Below are 24205 nucleotides of genomic sequence, written 5' to 3'. Positions count from 1 at the left end.
GCATCTTAGTGCAACCTCTAACCATTCTCTTTTTATCTTCACTAGACGAATGATTAGGTCCACTAGATGAAAGAGGGGTGTTGGTTGAATCAGCCATTTATCTGTTAACAGAAAACAAAAAGATTTCAGAATCAAAGCACAAATAAATGCAATAATATAAGCATCATAAGCATATAAACGAATGACATATAAACTAATTAATCAAATAGATATAACATGTGGCATACATGGGTACTGAATTTACTAACTTATTTCAACAAAGAATAGAAACTCACTAGCTCTCCCATATCCCTTCTTCATGATCCAAACGAGTAACTTGCACATCGTCTACTTCATTTTCTTCATTTGAGGTAAGCAAATTTGTTGCAGAAGACGGAATCTCAGAAATATGAAGGGATTCTTCACTACCATGTGTGGTTTTTGGTTGTAGAGCCATCGACCACTTGTGCTCACATCATCACTAGAATCACCATCTTTCTTTTTGTAGCGTGACGCCTTGCACTTCGGACAATGATCATAGTTTTCAAACTCTTTTCTGCATAAGATGCAATCATTAGGGCATGCATGTATTTTTTCATACTCCATCCCCATCGGACACAATACTTTCTTGGCTTCATAATGACGATTCGGCATTGTGTTACCTTCTGGAAGCATTTCTTTCAACAATCCAAGCAAATCAGTGAAACTTTTATCACTCCATCCATTTTTCGCCTTCAAATTAAACAATCTTAACACAGCTGACAACCGTGTAAAGTTTGTGCATCCCGGTTACAAAGGTTCTTCCTTGTCTTTACATAAAGTATCATACACATGCGCTCTCTTAAATGATTCTTCTCCAATATCATGTATCATGTCTTCCAGCCGATCATCCATATCTACACATACTTTCTCTCTTTGTGATACACTTGGCATTACTACTTCACCATGCCATATCCATTGTGTATAATTTTGACAAATCCCTCTCCAAGCTAGATGGTCCCTTATTTCATCCTTAGTAAGTTTTGGGTCCCGGTTCCCACAAGAAACACAAGGACATGGAAAAACTCCCTTATTGTTCGGAAGATTCTTTTCAACAAATTCTAGAAATTCAACCACTCCATTATCAAACTCATCACTTAATCGATTAGCTCTCATCCAACTACGATCCATAACTACGTTCTGCAAATTATCACATACTAAATTAAAGAATTGTGACCCTAGAACCAAACTCATCAACATTTTTCAAATGATAAGCTAAAGACAACCTAAAAATTAATTGTAAAAAATTGAACATGAACAAGCATTCAAATTAAATAAGCCAAAAAACAAATCACGAATTCAGAGCCAATTTTAGAAAATAGTTTTAAAGTGAAAACAAACTTACAGCAAGATGGAAGAGTTTTGCAATGGCCGGAATAGTTTGCCGGAGCTAGAGTGGCTGGAAGAGTTCGCCGAATTCGTGAAGAGGAAGGTGTAAATCTGAGACGTCTGATAAATAACAAAAACATGGAAAGGCAATAAATAAATGGACAGATTAGCATTTTTGAAATGAATGATGGAACATGAAAGTGGTAACCAAGTAAACTCACCAATAGCAAAGTCAACTAGGCCAGCAGCAACCGCTAGAGCTGAACCACTTGAAGAACCTCCAGGAATGCAAGACGACAACAGAGGATTGGTTGGTATGACATAATGCTTGTTCTCACCAGAAATCCTGTCATGCCACCCACAATAAGTGAAATTAAATCACTCCTGAATCAGAAATCTAATTGATTCTTATATAGAAAGCATCATAATCACTTCTAAGAATCACTTTAAGAAGATGCTTGAATGAAGAGGCAAGGTTCATGAAAATGAGAAGAAAAGGTTAGCACAAGAGCCAACTAATATCTGGAAAACTAACACAGTGACACAATAACCCAACAAAGAAACAAAGATAGAACCTAGCAATTACACAACACACTCTAATTGCATAATCTACTGCCCACCGCTATCAGATAAGAAAATGACCCAATACTAGTCAGCAAGGCTTAAACAAACCTGTGTCATGTTTGTGGCAAAAACCATAGCAACAGTGTGTGCTTTACATGTTATATAAAATAGCAAGTACCAATCAGTTTCTTGTACAGGGGCACAAGTACCAATCAGTTTCTTTTGTCAATAATCACTATCACATAAATATCATCTTATGCAGTTATGGCTTATCACTAACATCACTTCGCAGATGGATAGCAAAAGTTGGAACTACTTGGATTTAATGTAAATAAGATCGCCAGATTAAATAGCGGCTACCATTAGACATTTGCTTCCAACGATGCAACATAGCTACAGGGGTACCCTCACCATGGGATATATGGGCTATACAACTTACATCTTAATTGAGATTGTCATATCAGGAATGTTACAGGCTAAGACAATCTAGAGACACGCAACATTCACACCAAATTTTAGAGATAAGTGAATACTGAAAACCCCAATCAAGGTAAGAAACACCAAACTACTATTTTCCAGTTTTATTGGGAAGCCACTTAAAACCTCAAATTTTCTGAGATACACACACACACATACATGCTGAATCAGGATGAAGGGAGCCCTACCTTGTGCTCATCTAACAATCCACATGCTGAATCAAGATGAAGGAAGAATTTCAGAGAAGCATCCAAATCTCAATAGCTTCGCCTGCAAGATGAAATGAAGAGGAAAAATTGGATTCATTGGTTTTTCTTTTTCACTAGATCAAGTAAGAATTAACAAAAAAAAACAAAATTGAGGTATCAAGCCTTGGGGTTTCTTGTGGTTGTGGGCTTAAGAAAATCTTCAGCTGTTTTGGGATGCTTACAATCTGCAAGTGAAGCCAGTGAATCTCAGAGCTTCTGCTTCAGCTTCTGCAAGGGATGCTGTACAAATAACACAGAGTGTTCAGTTACACAACGCACAAGGAAACAGAGAACAAGACACAGGAAGCAACGCAAGGAAACAGAGAACAAGGAAGCAACGCAAGGAAACAAAGAACACGAGCAACTGTTGAGTACTGCCACAAAGTTTGGGTTCGATTTTACCAGATTTCAGTTTTCCCCAAAAGCTTAAACAAGCACATTAAAAATTAACAAAAGTGATTTTTATTTTAAAAAATAGCTAAATTTTTATGAAAACACTAAATCAAACTGGCTTCGATTTTCAGTTTCTATCTATGGTTCATGCTTTCAGCTTTCTTAATCGTAGAGGAACCCCCCCCCCCCACCCACTAGCATTGCTATCAAAAATCACTTTTTCTCCCCATGATGGCATGATATAGTGTTTTTTTAGTTTTAGTTTTCTGCACCTAGCTGTTTCAAGGGAGCTACCATCTGAAAACATAATGGGCAGCCTATGCCCTTGTTCCTTGTTGTATCCTCTCTTTTTCTTTAACTTACATGATACTTTATACTCCCCCTAGTAGTATTTTCCCTCTCTTCTCTCTAACAGGATATTTATTTTCCCCTGAATATGATTATGCACCAATGTGTGAAGTCTTCACTTGACAAAACTCTGCTCAAATAACAAATCAAAAACACTGACATAGCAGAACCAGAAACCAAACACCCCACCACAAACAAGATATACTTAAAAGTTCCAAAGTAAAGAGGTCCAAAAGAAGAACCAGAAACCAAACACCCCACCACAAACAAGCTAATAACTGATGGAAAAAAAACAACCCCATGACCATATATACCCAACAAAAAATACCTGTACGCCTTTCACTTGCATAGCAGTTGACCTAAAAACCACTAAGCCCACATTTATGCCTGTTAAATTGTACTGATTGTAATAGCCAATCTGCTTGCCACATCATTTTCAATCCAAGTTTTCATGAACTCACAGAGCATATCGAAATTGATTATCATGTTGTTTGTTTACAAGTTGGCATTTTTCACTTACTGCCTATCTATTTACAAGTTGGTCTTTTTCACTTACTAATATTACTACCTATCTCTATTCATGCTCAATTGGCAGACTTGCTCCTAAACCCTTAAACTCCCATCCCTTTTCTCTTCTTTCCAAGATGGGAGTACTTACCATATACTTTCCAGCTTGTGGGGTATTAACAAATAAAAGGAGACTGGAATTTAGTGAAACTGACTATAAACATAAAATCATAAGCTAAAGCAGCTGATTAAGGAATTTTCAATTTTGAACAGCACAGGGCATGCTAATGAATGAACATTGTGGCTTAGCCATGAACAGCCTAGCTCAGAAAGCCATGCCTCTTTCGTCTCGAGATTTCGTTGCTAAACAATGAAACTACTATTATTTCAACAAAAGAACCTCAAAGTGGTTTTGAAAACAGATCCAGTTGATAACCTTACCCTAAGTTCCAGAAACACACGTAAAATCATCAAAACCACATTTCTCATTGGTCAAATTCTCAAACAAACCACAGAAAATTTTCTACTAAACAAATTAAACCCTAATCAAGCAAGACAATAGGTTTTCTGAGGTCAAGCAAACGAATGCATACAAAAGCCTGGGAGCTGGAGCACAAACCCTAAAACTGAGACGAAGCAAAAATTGAAAAGCACAGAGCAATTGACCTAAACAAAGAACAAGGAAGCAACGCACCTTAACGCAAGGAATCAAAGTGGAGCACAGAGCTGCACGAGCGACGACGAGCAACGGCGGAAGCGGAGCAAGGGAATTGGAGACCAAGAGAGAATGAGAGTGAGGTGAACGGTGAGCGACGACGAGACAAGGCGAAACAGGAGCTGCACAACGCACGAGTGACGGTGAGCGACGACGAGCAACGACGAGCAACGACGAAAGAGAATGAGAGCGTAGGCGACAAAAGAGGAAGAAAGCTTTCAACGTTTTCTAATCCTTTGTATCCTGTGTAAAAACTAAAGAAAAGAGAGAGTTTTCCCAACGGTTATATCATAACCAATGTGAAAACTAAAGAAAAGAGAGACTTTTCACATCGGTTATACTATAACCGATGTGAAAACTAAAGAAAAAGTGACGTTTCCCAACGGTTATATTATAACCGATGTGAAAAGTATTTCATTATAATTTCAAAAATGCCACCGCATTTAGCTTTCACATCGCTTATTCTAACAACTGTTGTAAAAAAGTTTACTAATTACTTTTCACATTAGACATATTCCCAACCGATGTGAAAACTCTCATAAAAGTTCAATATAATTTCAATATTGCCACCGCGTTATCTTTTACATCAGTTAATTTATCCACCGATGTGAAATAGCTGATGTGAAAAGTCCTTTTTCTAGTAGTGCACCTAACACATAAAGCATGTGATTCAGTCAACATCAATCATAGAAACAGTCAAATCATAAACACATATGTCGGCCGAAGCCCCAGAAAACGGAGACACAAGTCTCAAGTTTTAACAACGGCCGAAGCCTTAGAAAACATTTTCCAATTCAGCTCAATGAATATCAAAACAATCAAATAAACAAGTCGAAGTTATCAACGCCTAAGTCATTATCTAGTAGAGTAAGTTGCCCTCACCTCTAACTCATTCAGCTTCACAATCTACGAGCTCCTCACTTGGAAAACATTTTCCAATTCAGCTCAATGAATATCAAAACAATCAAATAAACAAGTCGAAGTTATCAACGCCTAAGTCATTATCTAGTAGAGTAAGTTGCCCTCACCTCTAACTCATTCAGCTTCACAATCTACGTGCAAGAACTCAGCCGGCTTGAACTCAAGCTGCTGGAAGAGAAAGAGAGTTTGGAAGAGAAGCTCAAGACTTCATAAGAGATTCTGGAGAGGGATGAGCTAAAGATCAGGCTCAGCAACATCCAGCATGTACTGGAGCGTCTGGAGAAGGATAGGTCAGAGCAGCGCCAGGAGTGCAGAAGAATGAGGAGAGATCCTCCATTCTAGATTATATGATGGAAAGAAATATGATGTAAACACAAAACAATTATGAATAAAACGAGTTTAGCAAACATATGTGACATAAGTATATAGTTATGCATATATAATCACAAACGAACACAAGAGAATAAATAAATAAAAAGAAACAGAGTTTAACAAAGGAAAACAAAGGTAACGAAAAAGAAGAAAAAGAAGAGATCCTAAAACTAAGGTTTGTCAGTGCGTCGCAGAAGTTCCAGCATCATGTGCTTCATCTCAATCAGCATGGATTCATGAGTGTCAAGACGTTGTTCCATGATGTCGAGTCTGGATGAGCTTGTCTGAGTAGAACTGGAAGGAACATTCTGAGCAGCTTGAGGATCTGGAATGGAAGCAGAAGCAGCAGGAGTAAACACAACTGGTGCAAGTGCTTGGCATCTAAGAGCTTCAGCCTCAGCTTCAAGTCGCTCTGCCTCAAGTCTGGCTTGTTCAGCTTGAGCTGCTGCTTGACGTGCAGCTTCTTCTGCTTGTTCTTTCTTTCTCTTGGCTTCTTCAATAGCTTCAAGAAGCTTATTTCTCTGTTCTAGTTCATGAAGAGCCACCCTTTTAGCAAACCTTTGCTTTGCAGCCTCAATGCTCTGACTGCCCTCTGCATGCAGGAGCTGCATCATAATCGGAACTTGAGCCACTAGCCAAGTGCTCAGATTGTTCCACTCATCAGCCACATTTTCAGCATTCTCACTGAGATCAGTCTGACCGTGCACATTGCGGAGCCTCAAGGAGGCTTCATGATAGAAGATATTGATGCACTCAGAGAGAGATGTGGGTTGAAGGTGAGTATAGGGAATTATGGAGAGGTTGGGTGCAGGAGAGGCTGGGTGATTGCTGCTATGAGCTTCAGAGGCACCTTGTGGAGAACCAATGTTAATCATGGGAGCATTGGGTTCAGAGGTTCCAAGGTGAGGGTCTGAAGTTTCAGGGTGAGGTGATCTAACCGAGGATTGGTTAGACACTGATTGTTCGGGTTCAGGGTCTGGTTGAATGGGCTCTTGTTGGTCAGGGACAGGGTGAGCTTGTTGAACTAAGGGGTCTGCCTCTTGGATAGGATTGGCCAAGATAGGTTCATCTGGGTCAACTAGACGTTCAGGTCTAGGGCCAGGATATCTTCTAGGGCTTGGACAGGTAAGGTAATACTCTTCCAAGGCAGACACCTTCTCTTTTCTAACCTCCATGAAATTTCTAATTGATTCAGAGTTATTGGAGGGAGAAGAATCAACAACATTGATTGGGAAGGATACAGGTGTAAAGGCTGTTGAAGAGTCTGTATCCGTGGTTCTGGCAGCAGGACGTGCTGATGCTCTGGGAGCAGAGTGATCAGACGTTCTGGGTTGTGGTTCTGTTTGGTTGGGCTCTGGTTGGTCATGGATGATGGGTTCAGAAGATAATGGGTCGTACGGAATGGTAAGGAGAGAGGTTGGATCTTCTAACCTAGAGGTTGGGTTCTGAAGCAAATTCCAGAGAGGTGCTTCGGTAGGAGAAGGTTGAAAGAAGGAGGATCGTGGGGAATGTGGTGGAGAGGTGGTTTGTGCGGCTGGTTGGGATTCAGGAATAGGAATGAGGGGATTTGAGGAGTGTTGAAGCAAGGCAGAAATAGGAAGTGCATCAAATAAATTCAAATCATCATCAGAAGCAAGTGCAGGCTTACTTGAATGTGCTGATGATCGAGTCACTCTGGCAGGAGGTTCAGTCCTTCTGACCACTGCAGCAGCTGGTTCCACCCGAGTAGGCTTCACCACGATTCTGACCTTCTTCTGCTTCTTCTTTGGAGGACCATCCTCACTATCACTATCATCACCATCATCAGTCTTTCTCTTTGTCTTCTTGACCAGAGGGACATCAGATTCTTCAGAGGATTCTTCCAGAACCATCTTCCTCTGAGCTTTCTTCTTGGGAGGAGAAGGAAACTCTGGAGCTGGCGGCAGTCTGCTGAAGAAATCATCAAGATCAATCTCGAATCCTTGAGCCCTGAGGTCTTCAACATAGCATCTGATGGCTTCAGGATTGTCTGCTTGAGTCCACAGTGGGTAGTCATTCAGAGGCATCCTTCTTCCTCTGATCTCAGAAGATGTGTCTTCATGAGCAGGAGCAATCTTCTTCTGGACCAAACCCATCTTCTTCAGAGAGTTGGCAGTGAAGATATCGCTGACAATTGTGCTCAGGTCCTCTGTGCAACCAGCATTGATCAGGTCTTGAATGAGGCCACTCTCAATGAAGAGATCAGACAGCAGTCTCCCAAAGGGGATATACTTGATTGCTGACTTGATTGAGGCAGTAGTCCTAGACTTCCGGATACACTCCTTCAAGTAGGAGAACAGGAAGTAGGGAAGACAGATCTTCCTCTTGTCTTGAATGAAAAACAGCATCGCCTTCTGGTTGAAGTTGATGTAATCTGGGGAACTGCCCTTCGGTCTCTGATTGATGCAGTTGAGCAGGATCTTGTGCCAGATCCTGAGTTTGGGGTGAAGGTCCATCACCTTGTAACTTGTCTTGCCCGGTTTGAAAGTGGTGTACAGGGCCTGGTTGGTTTTGTCTTTGGTGCTGGGTTTCAGCTTCGACTCAGTGAATTGGAATCGAAACCCATAAGCAGTGTCTGCACCTAGCAGATTCACGAATGACTTCTCCGTGATGATGATCTTCCTGCCAATAATATGAGATACCACTTGAGTATCATCGCAGTCGGCGTGCTTCCAGAATTCCTTGACCAACTTCTCATACACCGGTCCTCGAAGTCGGTTGAAGTAGTTTCCCCAACCTTGAGCTTGGACTTCAGGACGAAGATCAAACCCATTTGCAGCCAGGTTGTCGAGGTCGAATCTCCATTCTGCCAGGACTTGGAGTTCCTCAGGAGCAAATACGCAGTGAACGGCACAGCCCCGTTCTGCAATTGGAACAATCTGCTCTTGAGCTTGAACTTGTTCTTGTGTCGGGTTCTCAGAGCCCCTTTGACCCGTTGCCAAACCAACTACCATGTGAGGGAACTGAGGTGCATCTGCAGTAGATCTTCTGGTTTGTCTCACCATTTTGAAGAGGTTGAAGGTTTGAGGTAGAAGATGAAGTTTGAAGGATGAAGAGAGATCGAGAGAGAAATCAAGAAAGAGGCGGTTTTGAAAAGCAGAGAGTGCGAGAGTGAAAACCGGAAGTGAACGAGAACGTATGTGTATAGTGGGTTTTATCAAATAACCGTTGTTGATTCAAAAAGCACTTTAAGATCAACGGTTGAAAATTAAAGATAGATAGTAACAGTAAGATACACAATCACACACAGGAGATAAGCATATCTACACGCAATCATAACAGACTGTCACACGGGCACAAGGAATTATGCATCAGGAATTCTGACACACGTGTTGTTGTCTCAGCTTCAGAGTCAGTACCAGTGGGCACACACACTCTGATTGAGTTACCTTCTGGACTAGACATCTTCTGATCAAGAAGTATCATAGTCAGAGGTTCTGATCCATCTTCACTCTGGACAAAAGTCCATGTTTAGATTTTTCAGAATAAAATTAAATCTATCCTCTGCTAAGGGCTTTGTAAAGATATCTGCCCATTGATGGTCAGTATCAACAAACTTCAGAAGAAGTACGCCCTTCTGTACATAATCTCTAATAAAGTGATACTTTACCTCAATGTGCTTTGCCCTTGAATGCAAGATAGGATTCTTACTCAATGAGATTGCAGCAGTGTTATCACAATAGATTGGGATATTGCTCTCAAGGATCTGATAATCCTCCAGCTGATGTTTCATCCAGAGCATCTGAGTGCTGCATATTGCTGCTGAGATATATTCTGCCTCTGCAGTTGATAGTGCAATGGTTGATTGCCTCTTGCTTGCCCATGAGACTAGATTGCTTCCCAGAAATTGACAATTTCCAGAAGTACTTTTTCTCTCTGTTCTATCTCCAGCATAATCAGCATCACAATAACCTGAAAGCTTATACTCTGATGTTTTGTTATACATCAAGCCAAGGTTAGTGGTGCCTTTCAGATACCTTAGGATCCTCTTAACAGCAGTTAAGTGGGTTTCCCTTGGATCTGATTGGAAACGAGCACATAAGTGAACACTAAATAATATGTCTGGCCTAGATGCAGTTAAGTATAGAAGTGAACCTATCATTCCACGATAGAGCTTCTGACATACTTTACCACTTTTATCTTCTTTCTCCAAAATGCATGTAGGATGCATTGGAGTCTTGGCCACTGTAGATTCCAGCATATTGAACTTCTTCAGAAGTTCTTTAGTGTACTTGCTCTGATGGATATATGTTCCTTCTGGTGTTTGATCAACTTGTATTCCCAGAAAGTACTTTAATTCTCCCATCATACTCATCTCAAATTCAGCCTGCATCATCTCAGAAAATTCTTTGCATAGAGATTGATTAGCAGAACCAAATATAATATCATCAACATAAATTTGCACAATTAAGATATCATCTTTATAAGTCTTGCAAAAAAGAGTTGTATCTACTTTACCCCTTACAAACTCATTCTCCAGAAGGAATGAGCTAAGTCTCTCATACCATGCTCTGGGAGCTTGCTTCAGACCGTAGAGTGATTTCTTCAATTTGAACACATGGTCTGGTTTCTTTTCATCTTCAAAACCTGGGGGTTGATGAACATAGACTTCCTCTGAGATATAACCATTTAGGAAGGCACTCTTTACGTCCATCTGATGTAGAACTATGTTGTGATTTACTGAGAAGGAGATCAACAGCCTGATTGCCTCCAGTCTTGCTACCGGAGCAAATGTTTCAGTGTAGTCTATTCCTTCCTGCTGGCTGTAGCCTTGAGCAACTAGCCTTGCCTTGTTTCTGACTACATCTCCTTTCTCATTTAGCTTGTTTCTGAATACCCATTTCGTTCCAATAACATGGACATTCTCAGGCTTCTTCACTAAGCTCCAAACATCGTTCTTGGAGAATTGATTTAATTCTTCTTCCATGGCCAGAATCCAATCCTTGTCCTGAAGAGCTTCATCTATGGACTTGGGTTCAATTAAGGACACCAATCCTTTCAGACTCAGCAAGGTCTCTTCAGAGGGTCTGAAGGCAGATCTGGTTCTGACTGGTTCATCTTTGTTGCCCAGAATCAATTCCTTAGGGTGAGCTGTAGTGATTCTGCTCTTCTTCAGAGTTTGTGAGTTAGAGGGACCAGCTTCTTCCTCTGGTTCATCTTCCTCTGGCTCAACTTCCTCTGGAGCTTTGCCTTTGTCAGAAACATTAATGCATAAATCTGCAAACTTTTCATCAATGCATGGACTACTATCTACACAAATAGTACCAGTACCAACAATTTTACCCTTTTCATTTCCTCCGAAGCCAACTTCGCCTCCAGGCTTAAGTTTCAGCTCTCGGAACATACGCTTTTCTCCCGTCATGTGACGCGAGCATCCACTGTCCAGATACCATGATTGGTGTTTCAGTGGAGCTATCAAGGATATCTGCAACATAGATAATCTTGTCCTTAGGTACCCACTTTCTGGGTCCTCTTTTGTTAGTTACCCCAGAGGTTCTGATCACCTTGGGTGTCTCAACATAATATTTTAAAGGAATATTTGCATGATATTTAGTCATAGAGAAAGATCCCTTTTTAAGAGGGTTTTTAGCAATTTTAGCAGGTACAGGATCAGGCAATATGGTACCAGAGGGAACAAAGCATTCATACAAGGATTTAGCTTTAGACACAGAAGGCTCATTTCTAATTGGTTTAGAATAGCCAATGCCATGCATTCCATTTCTGCTTACGCCATAGATCATTGAAGCCATTAAGCTTCTATCCACGCTTTTAGCTAGGAATCTTTGAAAAGACTTTTCATACTTAGATTCATTTCTACAATCAGAGGCATCACAGGCAACAATTTCTTCTAACTTAGCAATCTGGTTCTTAAGCACAGAGTTAGAATTTACCAAAGCATGATTTTCATTTTTCAAATCAGAAATAATTTTCTCATGTTCAGAAGGAGTCTTGGAGACAGCAGATAAGTTCTTTTTCAACTTTTTATGCTTAGACAATAAAGAGTTATACTTATCCATGATATCAGACAAAGCATGTTTCAGTTCAGAGGTAGAGAAAGAAGCAAATACCTCATTTTCATCGTCTGAGTTAGGATCTCCTTCTGATTCTGAGTCAGAGTCAACAGCTTCCTTTGACTCTGCTTCCTTGTCTTTGACAATTGCCATGAGTCCTTGGACTTCACCATCAGAGTCAACATCCTCTGACTCTGATTCATCAAATGTCACCATCAGACTCTTCTTCGTCTTGAAGTGCTTCTTTGGCTTCTTGTCTTTCTTCAACTTTGGACAATCACTTTTGTAGTGCCCAGATTCTTTGCACTCAAAACATGTGACTTCCTTGATTGAAGACTTCTTCTGGCCTGAGGACTCATACTTTCCTTTTGCCTTTCCAGAGCCTTTGAACTTGCTCTGCCTGTGCTTCCAGATGCGGTTGAGTCTCTTGGAGATCAGAGTCAGCTCATCTTCATCAGAATCTTCTGATGCTTCTTCAGATTCTTCTTCTTCAGCTTGAAGAGCCTTTGACTTCTCAACCTTAGCCTTTTCAGATTTGGATTTCAAGGCTATGGACTTTTTCCTCAGATCTTGCATCTCTGAGCGTTTCAGCTCATGGCATTTCAAAATGCTGATGAGTTCTTCTAAACTCATATTCTCAACGTCTCTCGTGAGCTCTATTGAAGTCACCAAAGGCATCCAACTTTCAGGAAGACACCTGATGACCCTTATGACATGATCTTTTGTTGTGTAGCTCTTGTTGAGAGGTCGTATGCCAGCTACAAGCAATTGAAATCTGGAGAACATTTCTTCAATGGACTCATTTGGCTCCATGATGAAGGATTCATACTTTTGGATCAAAGACAATGCCTTTGATTCTTTGACTTTCTTGTTTCCTTCATGAGACATCTTCAGAGATTCAAAAATGCCTTTAGCAAACTCACGATCTGTAATCTTCTGGTACTCCTCATAGGAAATAGCACTTAGAAGAATTGCTCTTGCTTTGTGATGTTGTGAGTACAGCTTCTTTTGATCTGCAGTCATCTCTGACCTTGGGATCTTCTTGCCATCTGCATCAACTGGACGCTCATAGCCATCCACAATAATATCCCAGAGATCTGCATCGAAACCCAGAAAGAAACTTTCCAGTCTATCTTTCCAATATTCGAACCTTTGACCATCGAACATAGGAGGCTTTGCGTTGTAACCATCTCTTTGAGTTTCACTGGTGGTGGCAGCCATTGTTTTTCACACCGGCCCGGATCACTGAACACTGTTAGGTGTGGTAATCAGAACTTGCGCTCTGATACCAATTGAAGGTATGAAAAACGGTAGAAAGGGGGGGGTTTGAATAACGTTTTCAGAACAAAACTTCCACCTTAAAGATTTTGACAAATCTTTCGAGAACTTAAGTGCTAAAGATAAGAGATAGAAAAGCACACAAGGATTTTATCCTGGTTCACTTGATAAATCACTCAAGCTACTCCAGTCCACCCGTTAAGGTGATTTCTTCCTTCTTAGAATGAAGGCAATCCACTAATCAGGTAAGAGTTACAACTGCACTTGAAACCTACAAGTGACTAACAATTACACTGACTTAGCACACACTAAGATTCACTCTCTTAGTGTTCTCTAGGATCCGATCAACCTTGATCTCCTAAAGGAACTAAACAAACTGTTTATGAAAGAATTGTTTACAAGAGATTTGCTTCTAAAAAGCTAATAGTAAACACAATGAATTTCAGATGAAAGAAAGCTTAGAATATTTTGAATATGTCTTGCGCGTATATGTGTTTTTTTCTCCTTTCTAGCCGCTTCTTTCAATCTTCAGCCTCTATATATACTCCAAGGATTAGGGTTGAGCGTTGCATGGGAAATGCTACCGTTGGAGGGCAGTTCTGGAAAATCCAGCTTCTGCTGTGGCTGAGAACGTTAGGTAGGTCGTCAGGAAGGTACACTTGCTTTTGTACTTGGATAGCGACTTGACCTTTTAACCTAGGAGACTTCTGATTAGGGGAATACTTCATATTGGAACTTGTGAAGCCGGTTGATCAGAGTCAGAGGGAAAGCACAGATCCTCTGACCATTGTATCTTCTGATTCTGAACTCAGAGGGAAGAACATGGCCTTCAGAGTTTCTTGCTTCTGGACTTCAGAGTTTCCACTATTCAGCTTCTGGATCTTCAGAGTCTTCTACACCATCAGAACATCTGAACCTTCAGTGTTTCTTGGTTATCAGAACTTCTGGATCTTCAGAGCTTCTAGCGACTGAGTCCACATCAGAGTTTGTATAGCTTCAGAACTTCTGAAGCTTTTCCACTGTTCATACTGAACATGGTGAATGCGAAAGCGTTGCTTGGGTTACCCTTTATACACAGTGCTTCTTATTTGTGTGAGATTGAGTTGAGGTCAGAGCCTGTAAATAGCACACTCAGAAAAACACGTTAGAGTACCACAATTGTTCATATCAAAAGGTTAACTTGTAATCATCAAAACATAGAGTTGTACTACTAGATCAAAACTTGATCTTACACCAATAGGGTCAGAGGCATGTTTTTTCAACATGCAATTGGCGCTCAGGCGCTCTGAATTGGCGCCTGAGCGCCCAGTTTCGTTCATTTTGCCTATAAATAAGGTTTAGGCCAATTTCTTTGATACATTTGGACATTTTTCTCATTTTTGATCAAGTTTGAGAGCTGAGGAGAACTTTGGGGCCAAGGGAGGCTTCCAACTTGTATTTCTTCTCAGGTTTTCTTTACATTTCCTTTATGAATTCACTAGCCATGAGTGGCTAGTTTACTTTTTGCTTTGGATTGAGAGATTCTATGAAATTTTAGTTTGTTAAATCTTATCTCTATGCATGAGTCTTGATTCAATCTTGTATTTCAATTCCTTATTGCATGTTTAGCTTTGGTGCACCTCTGCTATAGGCTAGATTTTAATCAAATGGAAATTTGTTATGATTTAGGGACATGAATTGGAATAGATCCTTTTATACTTGCTTCTAGGAATAGAGTGAGGGTAGGGTTTTGTTGGCCTGAATAACCATGCTATCATACCTCTTATGAATGTTTAAGTACACAAGGAATTGGGCTTATCTTTCAATTTGAGAGAATTACTTTTGTGAGGAATCAACTAGTAAGTACATAGGCTATAAAAACAAGCGATAAATCAAGATATCACATGCATAGGATAGGTGGACTAAAATGGATTAGTTGATCAAAAACCCAAGGCAATTTTCCATCATTTGTTATTTACATCATTTTCATCATTGCTCTTTTGCAAAACTTTTGTCACAATCAACCAAAACCAATTTCTGAATTTTACTGTTTTAAGAACTTGCAAACTCTAGGCTTAAATAAACAATTCTCACTCACAATCCCTGTGGTTCGATATTTTAAAACCCGGAGGTATTCGTACACTTGCGAATTGACCAACAAGTTTTTGGCGCCGTTGCCGGGGATTGTTTGTGGTTTTCGGTTTAAGTTAAAGAGTTTGTTTGTTTGTTTTACTAAGCATTGCATTGAATAGGTGTTACTAACCTTTTCTCTGTTTTTGTGATTTCAGTTTATGCACAGTAGGCTTGGCACGGATCCATTGCTGTTTGATCCGGAGCCTGAACGTACTCTTCGCCGTCGTCGAGCCCAACAAAGGCTTGAAGCCATGGCTGCTCAAATGACGGAAGAGGAGATGCAGGCCCACATTGAAGAAAGGGTGAATGAGGCTCTTGCTCAAAGACTTCAAGAGCAAGAATTGGAGAATGCCAATCGTTCTCTTAGAGACCTCACCTCGGCTGCCATGAGCTACGATTATCCGGGCAGCATAGTTTCCCCCGATGGCACGGGAAATTTTGAGCTGAGGCCGGCATTCATCAACTTGGTGAGCCAAAACCAGTATGGTGGAGGTGCTCTTGAAGATCCTCATGCACACATGGAGCGGTTTATCCGCAATTGCAACACCTACAGAGTTCAGAATGTTTCAGCGGACACCATCCGCTTGAGTTTATTCCCTTTTTCATTGAGGGATACTGCTGAAGAGTGGTTGAATTCACAGCCCCAAGGTAGCATTACATCTTGGGAAGACTTGGCTGAGAAGTTCACCACAAGGTTTGTTCCAAGAGCCCTCTTGAGGAAGCTCAAGAATGACATCATGACTTTTACTCAATCCACCGATGAGAATCTCTATGAAGCTTGGGAGAGGTTCAAGAAGCTCTTGAGGAGGTGTCCTCAACATAACCTTACTCAATCTGAGCAAGTAGCAAAGTTCTATGATGGTCTCCAATATTCTTCGAGGTTTGGTTTGGATGCGGCTTCAAGTGGAGAGTTCGATGCCTTACTTCCACAAGTGGGGTATGAGTTGATTGAAAAGATGGCTATAAGAGCCATGAACTCTAGTAATGATCGCCAAGCCCGAAGAGGAGTCCTTGAGGTTGAAGCTTATGATCAACTTATGGCCTCCAACAAGCAACTCTCCAAGCAAATGAATGAGATTCAAAATCAAATGAAGACTACCAAGATTGGTGGTCGAGTTGCCAAGGTGGAGTGTGTGACTTGCGGAGGGCCACATGACAGCGAAGAATGCACAGAGACTAGACCGGAGGAGGAAGTGAAGGCTATGGGTCAAGCTCGGAATGACCCTTTTTCAAATACTTACAATCTAGGGTGGAGGAATCACCCTAATTTTTCTTGGAGGCAAGGTGGTATTGGGCAAGGAAATGGCTTTCAAAGACAATTTCCTAGCCAAGGATTCCAAGGCCAAAGCTCAAGACAACCTCAAGAGCGAGGAGAAGGAGAAAGTAGTGGTTCCAAGAAGAGCTTAGAAGAGTTGGTGGAAACTTTCATCAATCGGACGGAGAACAATTACAAGAATCAAGAGGCGGCTATCAAGAATCTTGAGAATCAATTTGGCCAGCTGGCCAAGCAAATAGCCGAGAGACCTCAAGGTAAATTTCCTTCCGACACTATCCCCAATCCTAAGCAAGAAAATGCCTCTGTTGTAGCCACTAGAAGTGGGAGAGTGATGAGTGAATTGAAGAAAAAAACAGAGGGAGAAAAGAGAGAGGAGATAGTGGGAGGAGAAGTAGTTGTACCTATTAAGGTGAGAGAGGAAGTTGATCTTACTCCTGAAACTAGCAAGGTTCCGTTTCCTAAAGCATTGGCTAAGAAGAGCTTACATAAAAAGTTTTCAAAATTTGTTGATGTTTTCAAAAAGCTCCACATTAGTATTCCTTTTGTCGATGCTTTGGAACAAATGCCTATATATGCTAAGTTTATGAAGGATATTCTGATAAGAGAAGAAGGTTGAAGGGAGTAGATGAGACGGTGTTGATGACGGAGGAATGTAGTGCCATTTTGCAGCGGAAGATCCCTAAGAAAAGAAGGGACCCCGGAAGTTTCACTATTCCGGTAGAAATTGAAGGCATGGCGGATGTGGAAGCCTTGTGTGATCTTGGAGCGAGCATCAATTTGATGCCGCTCACCATGTTTGAGAGGCTTAACCTAGGAGAGGTTACCCCAACCATGCTTTCCTTGCAAATGGCGGATCGATCCCTCAAGACTCCATATGGGATTGTGGAGGATGTAATGGTGCGGGTGGACAAGTTTGTGTTCCCCGTGGATTTTGTTGTGCTTGATATGGAGGAGGATGAGAAGATTCCTCTCATTCTTGGTCGACCTTTCTTAGCTACTGGTAGAGCTAAGATTGATGTTGACAAGGGTCACCTCACTCTCTGTGTTGGTAAGGAAAAGGTACGGTTTTCTGTTTTTAATCCTATGATTGAGACTAACCATGACAATGACTTTGTCTGTGATGTGATTAGAAGCAGGTAGAAGGTTTCAGAAGAGATCCCCAAAGTTAATGCCAAAATTGATGAGTTCCATCCATCTCTCATCAAGCTTGTTAATGGTAACAAGTATGGGGGATCCAAGTACGAGAACTTGCATGCTCATATGGTGAAGTTTACCCAAGCTAGCACCCTTGCTAAGATTGAGGGTGTTTCAAGTGATGAAGTGAAGATTAAACTCTTCCCTCATTCTTTGACAAGGGAGGCTAGAGCTTGGTTTGATGAGCAAGAGGACATAGCCTCATGGGAGGATTTACTCCAGAGGTTTTGTGCAAGGTTTCTTCCTTGCACTTGTGGTAAGTTAATCAATGGAAAGGAATTTCCTTCCTAACACCATCGGAAGGAGAGTCCACCTAGGACTATAACCTAGGGCTAAATGGGAGACAACCCATTCTTTTTATTTTATTATTTCCTATCTTTTAATTTTGTAGTACTTTAGGTGTTTAATTTCAAAAAAAAAAAAAAGTAAATATTTTTGTGAAAAAACTGGGTTGAGCGCCTAGGCGCCAATTAGTGGCAGAGGCACTGCCTCTGTATCTGGCACGAGCGCCTGAGCGTTCCCCATGAGCGCTCGAGCGCTCCTATACGTTGTTTCTGCCAGATTTTGGGTTTTAAAACCCCAACCTTTCATTTTCCCACTCTTAACTCCCATTCTCCCATAAAAAACGCACCCCACTCTCTCCTTACCCCATTTCCACTTCTCATTTCTCACTTGCACACACATTAGCTCTTCCTTTTACTTCAAAGTTCTGCATTGCATCAAGTCTATTCCACTTGCACCCACTCACTCTCAAGTCAAGGTAAGTTCCATTTTCCACTTTCCTTCATCATAGTTCATGAGTTTTGCAATGCATGCTTCTTTTGGGTAAGGGTGAGTGAATTTGTGCTAGTGCAAGTTGGGTTTGGGTTGTGTATGTTCATTTTGGGTTGGTTTTGTGCTTAATTAGAAAGGGGTTGTAAATTTGTGAGGAATGGGTAGTTAGGATTTTGTGGATTAGCTTAGTTTAGCTTTTGCTTATAAGGTGTTTGATAGAATGCCTCAATGGGTTCTCTTAGTCGATTTTTGGCAATGCTTGTGGTAGTTTTTCTCTCTTTGCCAAAATCACTAAGAAACTTGTTGGGTGCTCTTAGGTTGTTCTATTTTTGTCTTTGTACAAAGTTTCTCCTCTCATTTCTTTTTGAATTAACATTTCTAACGTTTGTGGCTTGTGTATGGGCTAACAACTTTGCAGATGCCTGTGAAAAGAGCAAGAACCAACACAAGAGCTGCAGCTTCTTCCTCCACCTCCCGAAGTTTTGATCGCTCCCGCTTCCTATCAGCGATTAAGGAGGAGTTTTACCGAGCTCACCTAGCACACAAGGAGTGTGTGAAGGAGCGGGGAGTTTTGTATCGGGAGGGAAGGAGAGACCTCTTGGGCATGCAAGAAGCCATGGAGATTAGGAGGTGGAAGAATTGGGTCAACCCCATTCCGTTTGCTTGTGAAGTCATGGTTAGGGAGTTCTACGCGAACACCTACTGTGACAATCAAGAGGACAGGTCCAGGCCACCGGTGAATTCATCTTGGTTTAGGGGAGATGTGATTGACTACAACCCAGCAGTCATTCGCAGGCATCTTGGTCTCCACACGGAGGACCAAGAGAAGGAGCTTTTCCCCGAGAAGGCCACTTATCATGAGCTCTTAGAAGAGAAGTCACCGGAGATCTTGGAAGACATGAAGGCAGTGATTGTTAGGCCTGGGCGGGACTGGGAAGCAGTTGAAGATGAGATCATTTTTGTGAGAAGGAAGGATATGACACCGCTGGCTAGAGTTTGGGCTGAATTTTTGCAGGATTCCCTCATTCCTAGCTCTAACAAATCTGAAGTTAGAGAGGTTACATTGGTTGCTATCTATTGCATCGTGAGAGGTCATCCTATGGATGTGGCCACCATCATTGCTGGTCGGATTTATTCCCTTTACAACAGGAGTAAAGACAAGCATCGGCCCATCTTTCCTCACTTGATTTGCTCTTTGATTCATGCGGTGAGGGACAGAGCTAGGAGGCCAGCCCATGTTATTGAGAAGAGATTGCCTGTGGCACCTCTGCTCAGTAAGGAGAGGATCGCTCAACTTTATAAGGAATGGACAGCAAGGATGTGTAACACCCCGATTTCCAGGTGTCACTTTAGTAACCAAAAATAATCTTTACGCGGAAAACAGGTAATTTTTTTTCGTTTTCTTTCCTTTAAATCAAAACGATAAGGAAGTAAAGACAAAACCCAACTACTAAACTAACCGATATACATCAAATATAAACATGTACAGCCTCAGCTGCACTTCCACGTCACACACACTCGCAGTGACTCCAAAGTAGTGTGCCCGTAGGCAAATATTTACAGATCCAGAAGTGTGAGTGAGAAAAAGTATAATTACAAACCACTAGGAGAAAGTCGGCCTCAATATGGCCTAAGCAAAGACCCCTATGGTCCAACTGACTCACTGTGATCCCTCAGTAAGAGAACCACACGAAAAGTCATGCGTCGGAAACCTACCCGATCCCAAAAGCAAAACGAATCAGAGCTCTACACAAAACATGACGCCTGCCCAAACCTAACCTCCCAGTGCCAAACCCACAACGATCTGAAGTCGGCAAGTTGAAGCTCAACTCCATGCGCCATAGAACTCCTTTCGTCAGACGTCCACGCTCGTCAGTCCGGTCCTCCATGACCCTTCCCCGATACGTCGCCCGGTGACCAGCAACATCGATCACCCAAGCGGTGGGGCATCCCGATCCTGCAGCTCATATCTGATCCCCCCCCGAGGGAGAGACCACCGAGAACCAGTCGGCCATCGACATCTGGCAGCAGGCCGACCGCCCAAACACAAACATACAAACAAAGCCAAGGCGCTAGGGTCAACTCACAGCAATAAGTACATATACACTCAACATGTGACAGGGTATATATATAAGTTGTTATATAAGCATATAAGTAATCCTAGCATGTTATGGCTCTAACATTGCTTCAATAAACAAACAGCACACAGTCTCAGTCAGCATGAATGTATGCGTGAAATGCACAATATGAATCCGGATTTGTGACGCGTTCCCGTTCGCCACAAGTGAAGCATTCCCGTTCTTCACTATGGATGGACCATTCCCGTTATCCATCCTGGATGAAATCCATCCTGGATGAACCATTCCCGTTATTCATCCTTGGTGAACCATTCCCGTTATTCACCATATGATGAACCATTCCCGTTATTCATCATTTATGCAAGGTGAACCATTCCCGTTATTCACCATGATATGCACAGGTGAACCATTCCCGTTATTCACCCGATTGAATGCAACGTGGTTAGCCAAACAACGAATCGCCCTTACCACGAAAGTGTTTAGCTCACAACCCAATCTCAACAAACCCATGAGTTAGTGTCGGTCAATACAACACAACTCGGAGTAAGTGTCGGTCAATACAACACAGCTCCACCAACAAGAATACACAAGGGTCTAGTGTCGGTCAATACAACACAGCCCAAACAACAAGAGCGCTAAGTGTCGGTCAATACAACACCGCTCCAACAACAAGAGAACCCAAGGGATTAGTGTCGGTCAATACAACACAACCCCATCAACAAGAGTACGTAAAGTACTCGGTGACTTTCAATCATCACCATAGCTCACCTTAGTGGCTTTCCCCAATTCCAATAACTCACAACAAAGGTCGACTTTTCCCCGTCTTTCGTAAATATTTTCCCCTTCAGTTTTCCTATACTTAAACGTTAATAAAAATGATTTCAATTCAGATTAGTCAGGTTATGAGTTTATTTCTCAAAATCTAGGTTTCCCAAGTCTTTAGTTTTCGAAATTCTAATCCTTCTACGTTTTCCCAAAACCAACCACCCAAAAGAAGTTTCCCGGGGAAAGTCTAAGTAAACCAACAAATACCAACCAGGCTAGGTCTCAAACCCCTCATTTGGACTTGCCTAGGGTTGCTCATCCAACCCAAAATATCAAAGATCACCAGATCAATGAACCTCCACTCCGAAGTTGCGTCAAAACGCTCAATTCAACACATCATCAATATCATAAGTTATGAAACAATCATAACAAGAAATCATCATCATATACAACATTAGATAAAGAATAGGTCGAGTTTATCGATGCCTATCATGCAATCATAGCTAAATATAGCAAGTTGCCCTAACCTCGAGCTGTTCCAGCTTCGAAATCAAGGTTGTCCTCAAACAGTTGCTCTGAATCTTCCAAAGTTCCCTCAACTGAACCTCGGAGAAAAACAAAGCAGAAACCAAACAAAATCGATTAGTTCGATCGCAAAACAATACATAAACGATAGACAAAGCATTAAAGCTTCAGAATAGGACAATCAGGTACGAAAAGACAAGTTTTCGAAACCGAAAAACTCCCCCCTAAAGGAAATAGTCCACGGCCTCAAAGGAAAAAGGGCTTCGGCTCTTTTTCTTTGATCAAATCAATTCACAAGGTAGTTTTAGGGTAAAACTAAGGCAAAGAAACTGTCAGAACAATTTTCGGACAATCGGGTCGAAATACGACTACGCAGGGGCATTTTGGTCCAAAATAAAGGCTCAAAACTTCAAAGTTATCAGTTCTGAAAACAGATTTGACAGCAACGATCCTCATGACATCCGTGACAACAAATCCCAAAGGCACGAAGTCAGATTATAGCTTTACGACAATAAAGTTTCGAAATGTGAGACAAAAAGAGTTTTGAGTCAATTTTTCAGATCCTGGACAACTGAATCGCAATCAGAGTTTACTGACAGAGGTTTTAGACTCAGGGGAACATAAGGAACATAACCCAAGCGAGAAATCAGAGAAATCGGACAATTTTAGAAAAAGCTCAAAACTTAGAGCACAGAAACGACTTCAGAAACGCAACAGAAACAACAATCAGAGGTAGGAATCGTGTTAGTTACCTTGATACCTAGAAGTAGGGACGAACTGCACGAAGATTGGTCAAGTTTTCGCGAAAATCTCCTCCCCCCTTGCTCTCCACGAAATTCAGCCACAAAAGGAAGAAAATGAAGGAATTTTTGCTTTTTGAGCTATTTATAGGCAGGCGAAATCGCGGGAAAATGAAAATTTCGCGATTCCGATTTTTGCAGCACGATCACCGTGGAATTCTAAGAGAGATTCTGGCGTCAGAATTCCAGAACTCAAAACAAATATCTAAGATTTGGGAAAAACGATATCCAAAACGCCAAAAGCGGTGTAAGTTAGTCTGTCCCGAAAAACTACTTTTTGCTGTGATGCTCAGACGACAAAACTTCCAACAGAAGAAAGATTGGAAATGTCGAAACAAGTCTGGCAGCGCGGACGGAATCTTCGTTAGATGTCCCGAATAGAAAAAGTCTTCATCCTTCGCTCAAAACTAAGGTTTCGAAGCAAAGAAATTAGCGTCGGCGGACATCCGAAAAGTAAATACTATCGTGCGTACAGTCCAGAGTTCCGAAATGAAACGCTGGTCGATGGAAAAATAAAGAGAAACTTTAAATTTTCCAAGAGTTCGAAATCTCACTTAAAACGTTGCTTTAAGAGCGAAATAGCCTATTCTGGACATGCTCGCCATAAGGCAGGTGTGCAGACGACTCGCAGTAGCTCCGAAAGAAACAACGCCACATTCCTCGAGCAATTCCTGAACTTTCTTCTTCATTAATCTTTCTCAAATATCAAACTCCTGTCACACTTACACTGATTCCACGCGTGAGTCGGAAATTAACTTGTTCCGAAAATCCGGGTCTTACAGGATGCCTCAAGAGGATGAAGAGGAAGAGGATCCTGAGGAGCCAGCGGGAGAAGATGAAGAAGAAGAGGAAGAAGAAGAGGAGGAAGAAGAAGATGTTGAGGTGGTGAATGAGGTGGTTACTCCACCACGTGCTGATCCTTCTCCTGCTTGGATGGAGGCCGCTTTCGGGCGGATGTTTTTGAGGCAAGATCGCCTACACAAGGATCTTGACCTCCATTGGAGGGGAGGTAGCACATCAGACCCCAGGTACAATGGGCCCTTGGATTTTAATACCTTGGAGCAGGGGATGATAGACTTGAGCTTGATGCATGATGCCGGTGTTCATCCGGATTATGGCGATGGAAGGGGTGACCATGACCCCATGGAGTGACTTTGTTGAGGTAACTCTACTCTTAGTTTAGGTCATGCATTTTTAGCATATTTTCAATTTGTAGATTTTGTTTTCTTTTTGATCATGCATTGTTTTAGCTGGTTTTGTTTTTGTTTTTGGGTCTTTACTTCCCTATACTCACATGCTTTTAGCTATAGTTTTGCTTCCCTACTAGTGCTGTTTTTGAAAATACTTTCGTGAATACTTGTTGTTGTTTCGGGGATGAGTGATTGCATGTTGGGGAAGAGAGGAGGAGACTTCGGTCTTCCGAGTGTGTCTTGAGAAGGGAGTCGAGGTGAGTCCATTAAGGGTCTATCTTTGACCCTTCAC

General features: G+C 41.6%; 1 protein-coding gene and 1 non-coding gene across 2 annotated transcripts; both read right to left on the bottom strand.

Annotated features, from left to right (window-relative positions):
- Positions 1-768: 768 nt before the first annotated feature.
- Positions 769-1149, bottom strand: LOC130735360 (uncharacterized). Its single transcript, XM_057587394.1, has one exon. The coding sequence runs from the start codon at positions 1147-1149 to the stop codon at positions 769-771; it is 381 nt and encodes a 126-aa protein (XP_057443377.1).
- A 14881-nt stretch (positions 1150-16030) lies between these two features.
- LOC130741543 (small nucleolar RNA R71) lies at positions 16031-16137 on the bottom strand. Its single transcript, XR_009020436.1, has one exon. It is a non-coding gene; the product is annotated as a small nucleolar RNA R71 (small nucleolar RNA).
- Positions 16138-24205: the final 8068 nt, after the last annotated feature.

Source organism: Lotus japonicus, chromosome 2 (assembly GCF_012489685.1).
Source record: "Lotus japonicus ecotype B-129 chromosome 2, LjGifu_v1.2".
Lineage (NCBI taxonomy): Eukaryota > Viridiplantae > Streptophyta > Magnoliopsida > Fabales > Fabaceae > Lotus > Lotus japonicus.
Note: the sequence above shows the minus strand (reverse complement) of the source record. Positions and strands in the feature narration are given on the sequence as shown.

Bases quoted from the DNA above. Each gene is read 5' to 3' on its own strand.
- LOC130735360 (XM_057587394.1), bottom strand. From the start codon at position 1,149: ATGGATCGTAGTTGGATGAGAGCTAATCGATTAAGTGATGAGTTTGAT.